Here is a 17,766-nt window from a genome sequence, read left to right on the forward strand (position 1 = left end):
TAAGTTTCTTGAGAACTAAGAATTAGTTACCATTGAAACAGAAAAATGTAAGTAATTCTTTGAAAATGGGATCGCTGATATAAAAAAAACCCTCCATAGTTTTCCAAACCTCAAGTTTAAGCAGTTCAGGCTACATAAACTTTTTATAATTTGTGGATGACTGGAACACTGATCTCTGGCAGGATACCAGCCAGTCAGGACACCAGGGAAAGTGCTCAGCATTTGAAGAACAAGTCATTCTACCTGTTAATGGCCCAACCTTATCAGTGACTTAATCACCATGATATTACAGCAACTGCATCTTCACTTCTGATGTGGAGCAGACTTTGCTGTACTCAGACATTTCACAATGTTCAGAACAGTCTGCCTCTTGCTGCCCTTCGCTGCCCTCGATCAAGACAGCCACCACCTCCTGCTCCTCCTCCTCCTCACTGAGCTGAGGCAGTTTAGAAGCCCATCTGGTTTCAGCCTGTTGGCGACTGAGAAAGAAAGTGGGACCCAGCCAGAGTGGCTCAGTGACTAAGGCAGGTCACCGAAGGGCTTTCAAGAAAATAGCCAGTGGATTCCAAGCTGTGGTTTAACGCCTCAGGCACCAGCAGAGAACATGAGCTGCACTGCACACCGTAGGGGCTGCACACGGACTGGCTCAGCTATTGGAAACGCTCAACTTCTGCGGGCTGGAGGCTCGCCCACATGTCAAGAGTTATGACAAGAGTCATGCCTTGTGACAACAGCCTACAGCCCCTTTTTCAAAGGAGGATGTGCCACCCTCTTGCAGTGTGCAGAGGAAAGCCAACAATTTAGTGAGGAGTCTGAAACAAAATAACCGATTTCATCACCCTTCCACTTTGCTTTTCTCCCATTTCGAATCAGATTTCAAATCTACTTAGGCTTCATCTCCTCCTTTTATAAACACTAGGGTTAAGAATTTCAGATATTGTCGTTATACAGAGACTTCCTCCTCCATCAAGATATGATTTTGGGGGCATTACAAGCTGCTGCAAAATGAGGCTATGAATAGTAACTAAGGAATAACCTGGCACGGAAAAATTAAATTACTGGGGATAGTGAGGATATAAAAGCATGTACTATGTTTTCCCAATCACTTTTCTAGCTTCCAACCATTTTCAGCTAAAGGCCTTTCCTTAGTTTACAATGGCTCATTTATTTGGAGCTGTCTTCTCTTGGTCTCCCTTCCAACTCGTGATTTTTAAAAATTCACAATATTATTTTGCAGGGAAGTCCACAATGTCCACCACCTTCTGCATAAATAGCCATGTTCCATCTCACCCACACAGTGTCAGCACACAGATTTTTTTGTGCCCATCTCAGCCCAGTGATGTAGCATTAAGCCTACAAGTGCACTATCACCACAGTTTCCTATAACTTCACATGCACATAAGATCTGAAAAAGCTTTAGATAAGATGCTTCATTTTCCCATCTATTTCTGTGTTTCTTTAAAAGGGGTGCAGTAACAATAAAGTGCAACAACAACTTTCTCCATTACACATGATGCACTGAAAGCCCACGCAGCACTGGGACAAAAGGCAGCACTTCCTAACCCATACAACCACACCCTGGCATTCCTGCCATGAAAGAGCCAGCCTTGGCAAAATCTGGAAGTAGGAATACTGATGCTATTTTCTTCACTGCATTTGAAGTGATCCATGGGGCTGTGCTTGCACGTTTTTCCTGTGCAATGCTGCACATTACAGCAAAAACAGCACACAAAGCTAAGCCAGAGGAGTTACAAAACGCAATGAGACATCACAAGCAGCAACAGAAAGAGCTGGCAGTCTCCCACTAGTGCCACCAGGTACACAATGCAAGGAAAACCACTCCTTGTTGCTGTAGGATATTTTACAATGACATAAGCTGGTCGTCCACAGGGATTTGTCAGCGGCTGTTTATAAAGTCCAGGTGTAACATTCGTTTCCTTCAGGATGCAAGTGTGGACCATGAAGTCAGTAAGAGAGGATCCAGCTGTGGGAAGTCATGGCTCTTACTTAATGACAAAGTTGGTGTGGGAAGAGGGAAAGGAAGAAGACTTTGTGGGAGTTTAACTTCCTCATGTCTTCTTCAAATATGCCTACTTTAAGGCACAGAAAAACAACCACTCGAGCTGACTGGAGAAACTGAATAAAGGTTCCCACATTCATATATATTTTCTGAGTGTTTTGCACAAAGCTACTGCTAAGGTAGCACTTGACTGATATCCCAAAAACTTAGTGTCTGGGAATCTTCCAAATAGATACTAAGGTAGACCTCATCTGGTTTCTTTGAAGCAAGCCTAGCTTTGTTATGAACAGCTGTTCATGGGTATCAGGACAAAAAAAAAAAAATTAATCCACTATCCACAGGATGAAACACTTGTGTTTTATGAAAAAATTTTCAGTATCATCAAAATTTTGTTAAGCTAGAAAAGGTTTTAATCCTATAAAACAGATAATTTGTAGTGAAAGAATTCTACAATCATTCCCCTAAATTTTTGCAAATAAGTTAACTCCTCAGCTCCAGATACCATCATGAGCCACTGTGAATCACAGCAGCCTCTCTAAAGGAGAGAGGAGGAATTTGACCTGTGGCTGGGGTGCTCCTGTCATAACCTCATTTCCAGCGATTAACTATACCAGAAGTTTAAGAGTGATTTTTCAGCAAACACAAGCAAAAAAAAAAAAGCTAATTCCTTTGCAAGCTAAACCAGAAATACACTCAATCCACTTCCTGGTATTGACACAGTACATTGTTGTAAATGCATCCATTGTAAATAGAATATAATAGCTTTGCCAAAGGAAAACAGTTAAGAAATAGTTATACGTGGATCGTGGTAGGAGTTTTTTGTTTTAATTTGTTTGTCTACCACTCCTTGATAGCTAGACAAGCTTCTTGAAAAGTATTTTTCCCTGTGTGATATGCACACACTTCCATCTTTGCAACAACCAAATCTCCAAGTCCTGGGTTTTTTCTCCTGATAGCACAAAGCAAGCATTGACATTTATAAATACAACTGTTGACTCTAGAAGGTTTGACAGAAAAGGTGGCAGAAAAGCAAACAGTCTGCCCACCCACTGGGGACCCTCGAGTCAAGGACTAAGTTACAGTAACTTAATTACAGGAAACTCCTTTCTCAATTGTCTGCTCCTGTGTGCTTCATGGCTTAACTGGAGTATATGGAGCAGTGGGTCAGGGGCAGGGAGGGGCACTGCTAGGTTAAAGCAACACTGGCTTTTTCAAAGTTTCCAGATAATCAGTTACTTGCCAACACTTTGCTCAACCCAACTTGACCCCGATGAACACTGGAGGTTAATTGTTAGAAATCTGTAACAACAAATACACCTTTTTCTTTTCTTTTAACCAATGATTGCAAGAATATTTCTTTTGGGGGAAAAAACAAGCAGTAATAAGTTGTTATGATTTCTGGAAGCAATTACAAAAGTTCACATAAATGTTTATGCACATAAGGATCATTGCTATTTTAATCATGAGAAATGAAATTCCCACTTCTCAATTCTGACTCAGTAATACCAGCAAAATATTTCTACATACCAGTTAGCTGTATAAATGCTAAGTAAATAGAGATGTATATGATCAAAGACTGACTATGGAAGTTTATCTTGTAATCCATGCTGCAGCAGCCACTGTCATATATGTCTGATCTTTTTTCAGTAAACATTATCATAACATCTTTGAATGTATTTATTACAATAAAACAACACAACCTCTCATTAACTTCCAGCACTCATGACTTCATATCATTAGAATGTTTTATCTATAATAGAGCATTTTCATCAAGACAAAAAAACAGGTCTCTTAAGTGCAGTTTCATCATTATTCATTAGCTCATCTTATTTTTTTTAATCTAAAAATTAGTTCCTAAAGAGCAATTAAAAACAAAGCATCCAGATGAAACCTGGATAAAGTTTTGTTTTAGTAAACATTGCATTTGTTAAAGCACACACACAAAATCACACAGAATATTCTGAGTTGGAAGGGACCCACAAGCATCAGCAAGTACAACTCTAATGTGAATGGCCCATACAGGGGCTAAAGCTGTGACCTTGGCATTATCAGCATCCTGCTCTAACAAATTGAGCAAGGATATTTCGTACTGACTCTGGAATAACTTCATGACCTCTTATCACAAAGTACAATGATAACTGCAATTTGAAAATGAAGATTCAGAATAATCTCATCATTTTAGTTGGCTATATTTTATTGTAGGCTTTTGCTTCAAGTGAACGCACTGCAACGCTTTTAGCATAAGCATTTATTTATAAGGATGACACACAACATGTGCATGAGAGAGAGCTCTATTTTTAAAAGACTAGCTGTAATTGTTTCTCCCCTTGTGTCGGGAGTTCTCCCAGTAACATATTAAGCTTTACAATAAATTTTAAATGTAAATTTAAATTTTAATTCTCCCTTTACATGAAGAGAATTACCTTTCTCTGCTATATTTGATGCACTTCTTGAAATTATTATTACAGCTTGCTACTCCATGCCTTTCAAATGCCAAAACTGAGTTTCAAAATCTACAAAAATACTTTAAACTAAACTTTGAGACCTCTGTCTTGAGGCATAGAAGAAACAATCCTGAGCTGTAAACTTTAGTCAAACTAAACCACACATTTTAATTAATATAGTCCTATAGTCCTTGTGTGAGGACAGCAATGATCTAGAAAGCAAAGATATACAAGAGCTACTATAGTTTTGACACAATACTGTCAGAAACACCTCACAATGAAATAGCAAATTTCACTTCACACGAAATAGCAAATTTTTATAAAATGCTTTAATGACACATCCAGCAGTGCTTCTGGGGAAGGAATCAAGTTAGGCAGGGTTACAATTGTCTTCAAAGAATGAATTTTCCCTGAAACTAAGTACCAAACCTTCAGATGTAGAAATTTAAAATTAATAGACCTCAAGAGGAAACAAAATAGTCTGACTGAGCATTTCAAGATTCCACTGATTTAGTGAAAATTACACAGACAATTCCTCCTTGTACCAATCAACCCATATCCTAAATGTGTCAGCTTTAGTTCTGTTAGACTCAAGTATCCCATACAAAAAACTGTCTTCAGTTAACAAGATCTCTTTAGCAAATGGGACAAAACATCTCCAGTGCTGAAATCCTAGCAGTGCACTTCCCCATTATTATATATTTTAGTACAATCATGGATGTTGGGCTAGGGAGGGATGGAGAGGTTACCCAAAGACAAGTAAAAATTTCCTGCTATCTAGATAAACATGCATATATAATACTGATCCAGCCCCCACTTAAGATTAAGGCCAGCAAGGGAAACTCAGTCTTTAACTTCAAAAAATTCTTCACAGAATCCAAACAGCACTTCTTTTTTTTCAATAGACAAAAAAATGGAAGAAAGCTACTAACCTTCACTTCTGGGCACAGGCTCTGTAGCACCTGGTGTTTTATCTGGCATCTCTGCAGACACAGGCTTAGTAGAACCTGATGGACACAAAGCAAAGAAGAGTTTTCCATCAAAACCAGCATGTTTCAGCAAGGCACTCCCCTGCTCCAGAGCCCCTGTGCAGGATGGGTTCTCAGCTTTCATCGCTTCTGTGTCTGGCTGTAAGAAGCGTAAACAGACAAACTTCTCTCAGGATTAACTGCAGCACCCTTCAGAAGGCTCTCAGTTGGATGTTCTACCAGGCACAAAAAGACCCTCAGACCTGAGAGCACTAATTACATCTGGTGAACTTCTGCCTTTGATTTCACACATTTTTCTGCCTCAGTTAATTTCGAGTGAGAGGTCTGAACTGGGATGGAAGAGCTGCTTACACTCAGGTACTGCTGAAGTTAACCATGGAGTGACCATCTGGAGGGTCACAGCAGTTTGCATCAAACAGAAAATCCCCTAAATTAAAGCTTTACTGTACTGCAGAGCACCAATATTTCTTCCAGCATAGCAGTGGGCAGAGAAGAAAAGGCTGCTCAGGAAGGCAATGAACACGTCTCCTCTTACAGCAACCTTATGTACCCTCTGTGGTACTGGCCAGTGGTCAACATCTGGCCACCACACACTGGCTGGGATTTTGTATCCTCCTTTCCGGCATCTTTGAATATTTTTCCATCACCAGCAACGCTGACACTCCATTTTACATAATGAAAGCCTCAAGATCAGACAGGATGCACCAAGACCAGACAAATCAGAACAAGGATGATTCTCTGTCTGAAGGAGTTTGTGTGCCAAGTGGGACTTCATCTCAGCTGACAATCCACACAGTTCAGTGATGTGTACAGCACTGTACAGAGTGCACAGCATCAGAAGTAGTCACAGTAGAGCCCTAATTCCTAATGAATTTTGAAGATTTGGCATGCAGTTTTCAAGACAGCCATTAGATCCAGAATTATTGGAGACCTCACTGGATAACCCTGCAGCAGAACTGAGACTGAACTCAAATAAATGGCCCTTTTTTCCTCCCTTCTTAAATTATTTTGCTTTCAAATTCATATATCTTGTTTTGAATCCTATCTTCAGACATAAAATGAAAACATTTGTGCCCTAATGTCCAATAAAGATCTTAGGTTTACATTACCACCAAACTATACAAAATTTGTAGGATTTCTTAAGCTAGCTGTTTAAGTTGTAAAACAGTATTTCAGGTGTTATATCCAGGGCAAGTATATTTGTCATATTTAATTCACAAATATGCAAAATACTTAGAAATATCAGACACACATGAGGCTATAATCCACTAACACTTCTTAGGGTAGAAATTAATTTCTATTTAGCTGATGGAAATTCTACTAGATTTTCTGTATGATTTTCTAGATCAGCCAATTCATCTCTTCTCAAGATAAAATCCACCATGTCTTACTCAGGAATTACTTTGTCCTTAACATAGATATTTCACCCACATAACAGTACATATAGTGAAGACTGTGAGCTAGCTAAACATCTTCTCTAATTCCCCCAAATTAATAGCTGTAATGCTTATCCACCTGAAGGTCTGGGTTTATGAGTTCATAAAACACAGCTGGACAGTGCCACAAACTGAACAAACAAGTGTGACCACAACAGAGGCTTAAACAAGTATAAAAACCTCGGGGTCTCCAAACTCCTCTATAAATCTGCTGTAAAACAGAACCCACTCTCCACAAGACAATTAAAAAATCAATTTGTTCTTCAAACAGATTACTCAAATTTAATTATCTATGGTTATCATCACTAAGCAGTTGGCTAGAACAAATACACCAACTGATTTTAAAACTTGGCAAGCTTGTGTCTAACACTCTGCATTCAATGATGCACTACATATTCTCTGAACATTACACAGGTTTATAAATCAAATTTCAGCTATCCAGTGACTTACTAGTAAAGTTGATAGGAACCAGTTAATCACACAATATATTTGAAACAAGAAATGTCATCAATAAATACTATATTTACTTTCTGTGATTAATTTTAAAATACAAAAACAATTTTATTTAAATTTTAAATAAATAATTTAATATCACTTATTCAGGAAAAAATATGTTAAAAATGGAAAAACAGATATTCACATATTTGTTTTCTGGTTTTGGTTGGTTGGAGTTGCATAGACTTGAAATAAATATGTTAAGTAAACTTCACCATGAAAATGCTCACAGAGTCACTTACTAACATATTAATGACAAAAAAAAGATCTGTAGTCTCAGAAATAATTTTGGGCTTCTTCACTGACATTTTGTAGAGGTGCTAAATAGAAGCATGAAAAAAAGACCTTTTTTCTTGCCTCTTCTGCCCGGATTTTTATTTACGTAAGTCAAACCTTTCCTTGTCTAAAGTAGGCCAGCATTTTGTACTTGGCGTTCTAAGGAAGTGACAGCCTTGCTTTTCTGCTATCTAAACTCAAAACCAGAAAGCAATTTGACTGCAAGTAAGGCACACCCCAACAGTCATTTATGCGAATTTAATGGAGTTCCTGTGCTTATCCGTTGCTATGGAGCATGACCTATCATTCCCAGTACAAAACCAAGTGGGATTCAAATGGGCGTTGAATGACCTTGTCATTTTTAATAATGGAATAGTAACTTGAAAGCTGGATCATTCAATTACTGCACACAGACCAAGGTATTTATTGAACAGGTTCAGGCCTGCCACTGCCACAACAACTCTGTCTCAACAGCTCATTTGGATAATCCATGGCAATTTTATAAACTACAGTCCCACTAATGGTTTTCTACGGACTCGCCAGTTTAGCAGCTCTGCATTACAAAACATGATAGCAAGGGCTTAAAACACTACTGCAGTTTAAAGAAAGTCAGCTTCTGTGCTTAGAAAAACACATCTTCAGAACAATGTCCCAAAACTCTCACACCTCCAAGATCCCTGAGTCCAGCTGTTAAACTGACACTGCCAAGTCTACCCCTAAACCATGTCCCTAAGTGCCACATCTATGTGTCTTTTAATCTCCATGTATTTCCACCTCTTCCCTGGCCAGCCTGTTTCAATGCTTGAAAAACCCTTTCCATAAAGAATTTTCCCCCCACAAAGATTCTTGCCACTGTCTGTAATGGTTTTCAGTAATGAAACAGTCTGAAATTTGTGGCTGCTTTTTCTAAAGTTTACAGGAGTTTAGTTGTACCAGAATTGTACAACCAGGTGCAAACATGACACAGTCTTCAGCACTTTTCCAATTCACTGTCAACTGAAAACATTACATCTAAAAACTGAGGTCCAGTAACGTGGCACAAAAAAGTGTTTTATTAATTCTTTAAAAAGTACACAAATCTATATATTTTTAAAAATACCTTTCCCCTTTTCTGTCTCATTAATGCAAACCAGTTCCATGCTATTGCTAGAAATTGCAGAATGTACTAAAAAACTTAAAAAAAAAGAAATAGAGAACTCTGCTGTTGTTTTCTGCAACACACCAAGTTTTGAATTATTCAAGAAACAGAAGTCAATGTTGAGCATTCCTTTACTTCTACAATTCCTCTTTTTAATCTAGGAAGGAAATCTCTGACAAAAAGTATTAACCAGATGAGGAAACTAAATCTCCCTCTCTCTGCAGTAAGCCCAAGCTGGACTCATGTAAAATTCAGTCAAAAAGTAGCATTTGGGGTACAAGCTTGCTAGTAAATGTAAAAGGAAATAATGCTGGCTCACTTTCTATACAAATAATTTCCACTTATCCAGACAATCTTAGTAGTAGCAGTATCCTAAAGCTTTTAAGCACCTTATAAAAACATTCCAGGTAGACCCTTCTAAATATTCTTGCAATATTATTATTGAAATAGTTCTAATTTTCTCTGAATCTCAGGCTCAGCTATTCTAGTAGTCCATGAGGTACCTTGTATTTTTTAGTCCATTAGTCAAAACTGCTACCTATTGCTTAGAGCACTTTTTCATTGAACATCCTAGTACGAGAACTTGAAATACATATGCATTGATAATTTATGAATAAACACAGCTATACTGTTTACATTGCTCAGTTAAGCAAAATTCTTTTAACAGCAACCAAAACCAGTCAGATGTATGACCATGCATTTTCATGGGCCATAATCAGCCAGGGCCACCCAAACAGGCATACTGGGAGGTCCTAGTTCAAGAAATTTTCTGTTCCTACCAGTAGATTGATTTGCTTTTAAAATCCTGAGCTGCTAAAAACTGCAAATCAGCTTTAGCGTTATGAAAAACATAAGATCCTTTAAACACAGCATCTAAGCCAATAGTGTGCTGTAGGTGAATTAGTAAAACATTCAAATTTATAGCACATGGGAGGCTAAAAAACACTTTAAAAAAATCATGGTAACAAAAAATATGGATTACTTGAGTTTCACAGACAAATATATTCCTTGCCTCTTTAATTAACTGTACTTTGCAAAAAAAAAAAAAAAAACCAAATAAAAGAAAACCATCAGCAAAGGTTTCCAACTATTCAAAATCACTATTAATCACAATTTTCACATTTAAAGTTTCATGGACCAATTTCCATTGGAGAGAAGACTTCTGTTCTACTTTCATTCTTTGAAAAATTTATTTCTATACTCTCAAAAAAGCATCCAGGCGCTTGAAAGAGACCATTGTTTGTCACAGGACTGTTTGCAGATGTAACTATGGAGCTCAGCTATGTATTTATGTTGAACAATGATCATCACTAACCAAAATCTAACCTGACCCTCCTCCTTTGTGTCAAACCCTTGGCCCTTAGTCTATATCTGTTCCATATAGCTGGAAGTGATCATATTCAAGAAAGTTGGTTGGATTTCTTCAGAAACTTGTCAAATACAGTCACATTTCAATGACAGACACTGCACTTCTCCCCCATCTTCCACAGGCACAATCAACATTAATATCAGATTCGGCTGTGGTCACTTTATTCACCATCAGAATACATGTTCCCTTATAATACTTTAATACAATTTTAAATGCAGCCTTTTACAGATTAAAATTAAATAGTCAGTGCTTTATACACACATGAATACATGTAAAACAACAGAACTCATGAAAATCTACATTACATACTGTACCATTAACAGAAAAGCTGTCTGTTGGATTATTTTTAAAATAGTAACTAGATGAGTTCTTTCTGCTGCAATTAAAAAAAAAAGGTGCAAGGGGGGTAGAAATAAAATAGATGTTAGTAGGTTTTTTGACATAAAATATTTTGTAAACAAATAGGGACAATAAGATGCCCACAGACAGCCTGCACAGCCAGCCCCCCTTCTTGGATGAATGGTACTGGATGTTGCATTTCTGAATGCAAAACAACTCAGAGAACCCCAAAACCAGCACTTACGTTCTCAGGTTTCAGGATGAACTCCAAACTCCAAGGATGGCTACGGTAAAACTCATCCTCACATCAATGCACTCAGACTCTGACATCTGAGTGTTAAACACTGCATACTATCTTTGTTAGAGAATAAGGACATCTGTCCCTGATTTTGTTTGCCTACAAAATCCCTTCTGGAGCAGATGCCTTGCTGCTCTGAACCCCACGAGAATAGCTTTGATCCCAGGTCACATAAACCATAAAACAAGTTCATATGCTAACACTAACACAGTTCTTTCACATGAACCAAGAAGTGACACTGAATGAAACCCTAAATAACACTGACCTAAGGGATAGCAGTTTTGAGGACATAAACCAAGCCCTCATTTCTGCTCCTATTCACCACCACCCCTCAGCCTTCCTACGTAATATGGCAGTACCTGTTTAAGATTCAAATGTTATTTCAAGTTCATAGTTATTCCTTCAAAAATTGCACAGAATTCTAATGGCTCCTTCCATTCCCTTCCAGCAGCACTCTGGATGTGAGTTACAGCTTTCCTTCTTCAACAATGTCCCACAAAAATCTTCCAGTCTTTCCCCCCCTGCACATCAACACATACCTAAATGTTCCAGCTTTGAGGGGTTTTGCTGGAGCTGGGGGTTTGGATTTTGTGGGCTTTTTTTGGTAAGATACTACAGATTTTGCTGATATTCCCAAACCATGCCATCCTTTCACTTTCTTTTCCACAGAAAGGCAGTAACTGTGACACTTAAGACAAATGCAACAAGAGATGAGCTGGTCCAAACAAGACCCTCTGATCTACATTGGCAAGAAGAAGCAAAACCTCCTTTACACACTTGCCCATTGATGAAAGTCACAGTAACATCACTCTCCTGCCCACTTTTTCAAAACATATTTAATCTACAGCATCCTCTGCCTAGTTTCTGGAGCTAATCATTCATACTGTGGCTCCAATCCAAAACATTTAACTTTTTGCCAGCAGGGAAAGACCAAATCACAGAATCCCTTTGTCACTTTTATTCTGGTTTACTGCAAATTCACAGTGTTTGAATGTGAAAAACATCATAAATGTTTTAATGTAAAGAATTAGCTGTCTGGCTCCTCTGTGGTTTAACTGCTACACGTTGTCTTCTTCCTCCTCCCATCTCTCCAACTTTTGAATCCATTCCCAGCACTACTCCAAGGTTTTGGTCATGGTTTTCCAAACCCACTAAAAGATCAAGTTCAACAGTTAATCACCATGTTTCAGTCTGCAAGGCATGACAGTGTGTTTTTTAAAGTAACGCTAGATATGAGGTCTAGAAGGGCATGTGACACAATATTTTCTCCTTCAAACTTTGTACAGAACTTCTAGAAAAGATGAGCTATACTCAAATTTTGGTCTGTGTCCAACCACATTGCAAGGCTCCTTACTTAAAACAGCATATGCTGCTTCTATGCCAAGTGAAACAAAGAGGAAAACTCCCCACAGGGTCTTGTGGGAGGAGGAAGAGGGATCAAAACCTTGACTGACACTCCCCAAATACCCTTGTGAAGCATATGCTCAAAGCCTAAGCAGAAAGACATCCGCTTTAATTGGTGAAATGCATGCATTTCCTGCATGTATGCATTAACTCTGTGCTGATCACAGGAGTTTCTCAGCTCAGGTAAAGCACTGTCTTTCAAACTCAAGTCATCTCAGCGCAGTTTGTAGGAAATTCCTTACTATGATTAACCATTGCTATTTCCCTTTCTGTAAAATTGAACCACTGACGAGTAGTTTTGAAAATATTTTTAGCACTGTTGCACACGCAGCTTTGCCCAAGATGACAAGGAATCACGCCGCGCTGCAGAATGTGGACAGAAATCCACTCACGGCGGCGCTGGCAGCGGCGGCAGCGCATCCTTGCCGGGATGCTGGGAGCCGCGGGCACCGCTTCCAGCGCAGCTCCCGCAGGTGGCACTGCCGCCGCTGCTGCTGCACCGGAGACAAAAATGAGCGCTTGCAGCAGAACCTGCCTCTCCCTCCCGGCCAGCGTGTCGGACAAGGGGTAAAAATCATTCTGAGTCGTCGTACCCATCACTCGAGTCTGGATTTGGGGGTGGGTAGCCTGACAGCTAAACTGCTCTACCACCTTTTCCTTATTTCAAAACTCCCTATAACCGGAATGAACAGAATTATTTTGTAAAGCACCGGGCGTTTTTCAAATTATGTACACATATTGCTTCTCTCATGTCTTTGTACAGCGCAGTTAATCTCAGCAGCTCTTCATTAAAGTTAAAAAACCCCACATGAACAAAGGAAAAAACAATCCATCAAAAGATCATGTTTCACTTACATACAGAAATCTGTCACTTCAGACACTTTCTTTTGAATCTAAGCTTGAGAAAACAGACAGACTTAGGTAAAGTGGCTCAGCATAGGACATGCCTGACATACACTGATGAAAACCAAGGAAAAGCAGGATAAGCAGGTCAGTCCCGAGATATTTAGGGACTTAGAGGCAAGTCCCAGCACAGACCGCTGAGAGTACAGCGGCAGCAAGTCATCGCTGCCAAGAACAGCTATCGTTATCACAAAATACTGTTGTCATCTACTCAAAGAAATCTGCTACTCAACAACTATACAGTGAAGCACACAATGTATTCTAAGCAAAGCATTTTCTGAGCCAATTAAAAGCCCCACAAAATGCATTACATGTAGTTACTCTGCAAAAACCAACCAACAGCATGGTTTTCTTCACTGGCTCTTAGAAAGATAGAGATAAAATCTTTTAACTGAGTTTTCCTTACATTGCTTCCTGATTTCATTTTTTAGATAGTACTTCTACTGTTAAGTGCTAATTAGGGCCACACAAAGAAAACTGAATTTGAAACAAACCTATTTAAGAGAAACCCAAATGCCTCAACATAGACAAGAACTCACAGTTCAACATTTTCTTTATTACAAGAGCTTATTTCCAGCACCATTAATTTGTGGCTCTTCAGTAATGCATACACCAAGTGCAGAAAAAGGACAAAGAGCATGTACTATGCACACAGACCAGTTATAGCACTAAAGAGACTACAGGATTTAAGGGTACAAGTCCCCATATTGTGATAACAGCCAAACCCATGGCCAGAACTCTAACAGTTGCCAAAAAAGAATACCTGACTTTCCCCCCAACAAATTCACTGTCACTGTCAGAATTTACACAGTCCTTTTACCATGTCATCCTAAATACAGTCTCTGGATGTTGGGTTTACAGCTGCACTTCTGCCTAGCTCACCACTCACCCTCCCAGCTAAACAGTCCAGGCAACTGTTCAGACTTTGTGGGGGAAAATAAAGTTTAAAGTATATTTTTTTAAATCTACATTAGTTATTTTGACTGGTCACTAGCATGCCCTCTTCTTGAATCTTTCTCAGGAGAAATACAACTACAAATGCATTAGGTCTTGTATTTTGTCAAAGTAAGTCCAGATGAGGGCCATCAAGTTTATTAGAGGGATGGACTACCTCTCCTAGGAAGAAAGGCTGAGACAGTTGGGGTTTTCCAGCCTGGAGAAAAGAAGGCTTCAGGGTGACCAGATTGTGGCTTTCCAGAATGTGAAGCAGGCCTATGGGAAAGCTGGAGAGGGACTTTTTTACAAGAACATGTAGTGACAGGACAAGAGAGAATGGCTTCAAACTGAAAGGAAATAGGTTTAGATGAATTTATTACTGTGGGTGGTGAGGCACTGGAAGGAGTTGCCCTGAAAAGTGGTAGATGTCTCACCCCTGGAAGTGTTTAAGCCAGGTTAGGTGGAGCTCTGAGCAACCTGGTTTTGTGGAAGGTGTCTCTGCCCAGAGCAGGGAGGATGGAACTAGATGAACATTAAGATCTCTTCCAACCAAAGCCACTCTAGGATTTCATTCTAATGAGCTGCAGAGGTTAAACCTCACTACCAGGCCAGAAGTTTTGGCTTAATAGATGAAGAAAAAAAATTCCAAAACATTCCACAGCTGGATGTGAACCTGTCAAACTTCTTCAGTAGCAGAGATTGCTTTATAGTGCACATAGTTAAGAAAAGGAAACTGAAGAGGAAAGAATTTCAGCATTGTTTATCAGAGAATTACTCAAATTCCTTTCAAAGCTCTGAACTTTGCTACAATTAGAAGAGATGCTGATTGTAGCGATGCACACATGCAAAGAGTCCTTCTTTAGTCCTTTTCACATTCTGTCCCCCTTTAGTCTTTTTTATATTCAAGCCTCCGGCGCTCAGCAACTACAGTTTTATGATTTCGGGTTAAAGACAAGGACTGCTGCTGCTGTTCCACTCCACTCACAGATATTAAAAAACCAAACAAGCAAAGGAGCAATAACCCAGCTAGCACCCGAGTATGCAGCTTTTATTCCTATTTCTCTTTTATAGAAGAAAAAACAAGCAAAACAAACAAACAAAAAATCCTCCAGACTTGCAGCTGGCTTATATAGTAAAGAGCACCTGGTACCTGCCTTTACAGGCTGTAAGCCTCCTCCAAATTTTATTTTCTATTAGAGAGGTTGTGTAGCACTTAAAAAGATGCTTCTCTTTTTACATGATGCCTGTGCTGGGGGTATCGCCAAACAACATCTTGGAAAAGACACTGATGGGTAAATGCATCATTTCATGGAAGAAATAAAATCAAAACATGCTGCAAGGAAGCAAAGCTGTTGTTAGAGCCCAAGGAATCCAATTACAGCAAACAAGTCAAATAACAGTGAAAATAAACTATAATATGCAAAGCCTTAAACTACTTGAATCCAGTCCTACATGCTTAATAAATATTACAGTGACAGATAACACACCAGTGAACCCCAATACATCTGAAAAATTTGATCTAACAATGGTAGAAACAATCTTACCATGTCTGCAGGTGTTTCACCCTCTGACACTTCCTTTTTGTATTTTTCATTTCTGTTTCAGGAAGTTTCTTGACACCCAACTAAAGTTCACTAACTTTGTCACACTTACTCATCAGAAGAAAGGAAACAACCTTGTCATCTGCTTAGTAAGGACATCAGGCTGCCTCTATTACGCAGGGTAGCTTCTCTTGAAATCACAGGACTATGATAATAATGAAGGTTTTTCTGGGGCTTGCTTCATTTTAAATGAAAACTTCATAGCCCTCTTACAGAGAAATTCCTTATAGTCAAGGTCAGTAGAAATCTATTATCTATGGCAAGAATAAAATCTGTATGTGTTTAAACTCTGTACAGGGCCAAAGTCAAGGCACTGAGATAGGGAATGACATCTTCCTCAACTCATATAACCAGTATGCAATGTAAACCCTGACAACTTGACAGAGATAAGGTACATCTAAAAGCAAATACTCCAAGAGTACAGAACAGCCCAATGCTTTTCAAGGGTATAAATACAGAAAAGTGCTATTCAAAATCAGCTGTTTCAGGGGTATTTCTTCTCTGCACTTAAACACATTTCTGAAAGCTCCTTCCCACCCTTCAAAATAAAAGCAAACCAAAAAACAGCAAATCACAAAATGCTGCTCTGCACCAAATTAAAAACACAAATTTATCCTCTCACGCGCATACTTTTTAAAAGCACCACTGTTTTTCTTCCAATTTGGCTAACAGCAGAGAAATTAATATGCATCAACTCCAATTAGGTTGCTACACCTCTTCTGTAAAATACTTGCAATATGTTTGGATTCACTGCAAATTTTCAAAGAAATAACTTCAGACCTCATTGTAAAAGAAAACCATAGAACTTCCAGAATAAGGTCATACTGATGAAAGACAAAAATGTCAGCACTGCCCAGAAAGTCAGTTTACTTTCTTAAAAATTTTCCTAAACAATGTTAATTCCAAGTAAAGAAGAGAGAATGATATTTTCCCCTTCAAGTGCAAATTTTTGAGAAGAGTTAAAGCGGGGGGGTGGGGGGAGATACAACGGAATGTTGGTTTGGCATTGCTGACAAGGGGAATGTTCATGAAAGGGAAGCCTACTTAAAACCAGAATAATGGATAATTATTGCTTTATATGCGGGTCCTTCATTAGTTTTGTCTCCATGACACACAGTGACACCGTTACATTTACAAGGGAATACTCAGACACAGATCCACCATGAGGAGAACGGGCCCCTACAATGCCCATTTGTATTTCTCCTTCAACTGCAATTGCCTGAGTATGGCATTACTGCTGAAATGAGAGGTTTAGATGTAGACTTTATAATTATTAGAAAGTAATACTCAGTTAGCTTTTCCAGAAATTGTCATTTGAGTGGCTAGCCAAAGTACAGACATGCACAACTACTTAGGCATGCCCTCTGAAACACGTTTGTTGCGGGTTTTTTACCCACAGCCACCAGAAAAAGTCCATATAACTTTCTGACTACAGTGAAGTATCATTAATGAAAATTTTGGGGTTTTGTTTTCATCACAGAGCATGAAACATTAGGAAACAACACAGCAAATCACATAAAAGAGTCAACAGTTAAAACTTTCTGAGTGCTGACATACTCCAGGCTCCGAATGCTGCTGAACCTGGCAGCCCCCCAGCCCTGGCTCAGGACCAGCTGATTGGTCCTGACTGTAGGACCCTTTCACATTCCTCCAGCCTTTCCTTCTCCCGACTTTGGGAATACATACATCTATGTGTATATATGTATACATATTTATATACACACTGTGCACACATTGTTAAAAAAGAAGAAATTAATAACAGACAAGCTAACAGCATTGAGTACATTCCCTTGCAATTTACCCAAATGAATGGCCTCATAACTCAGATTGGGACATTTCCTGTAAAAACACTTCACTATTTATCAAGCCACTCCAGAGTGCAACTGTTGAAGCATGGCTTGCAAACAACATGCTTTCCAGAGCCAAAGCCTGCAGTTATCTACAGAACACTGCAACTAGTGGGGATGGAGAAGCCAGAGCCCTCTTGCTGTATATTAGCTTTGAAAAGCATGCCCTCAATTCAGAGTTCTGTAACTGCAGGCATAGTCCAACCGGCCTTTGTGGCACTGAATTGCATATGCAGAGCACAGAGAAACTACAGTTTCAAATTACATTCAT

At 39.0% G+C, this 17,766-nt stretch overlaps 1 protein-coding gene across 1 annotated transcript in view; it reads right to left on the bottom strand.

Moving 5' to 3' along the window:
- The window catches only part of PLEKHG1 (pleckstrin homology and RhoGEF domain containing G1), a 125,873-nt gene that overhangs the window by 83,255 nt on the left and 24,852 nt on the right, over positions 1–17,766 (bottom strand). The window contains exon 3 of the mRNA XM_059468270.1: positions 5,397–5,471. Within this exon, the coding sequence (XP_059324253.1) occupies positions 5,397–5,445 (49 nt within the window). The 5' untranslated portion in view covers positions 5,446–5,471. The remainder of the gene's footprint in view (positions 1–5,396; positions 5,472–17,766) is intronic.

Source organism: Ammospiza nelsoni, chromosome 3 (assembly GCF_027579445.1).
Source record: "Ammospiza nelsoni isolate bAmmNel1 chromosome 3, bAmmNel1.pri, whole genome shotgun sequence".
NCBI lineage: Eukaryota > Metazoa > Chordata > Aves > Passeriformes > Passerellidae > Ammospiza > Ammospiza nelsoni.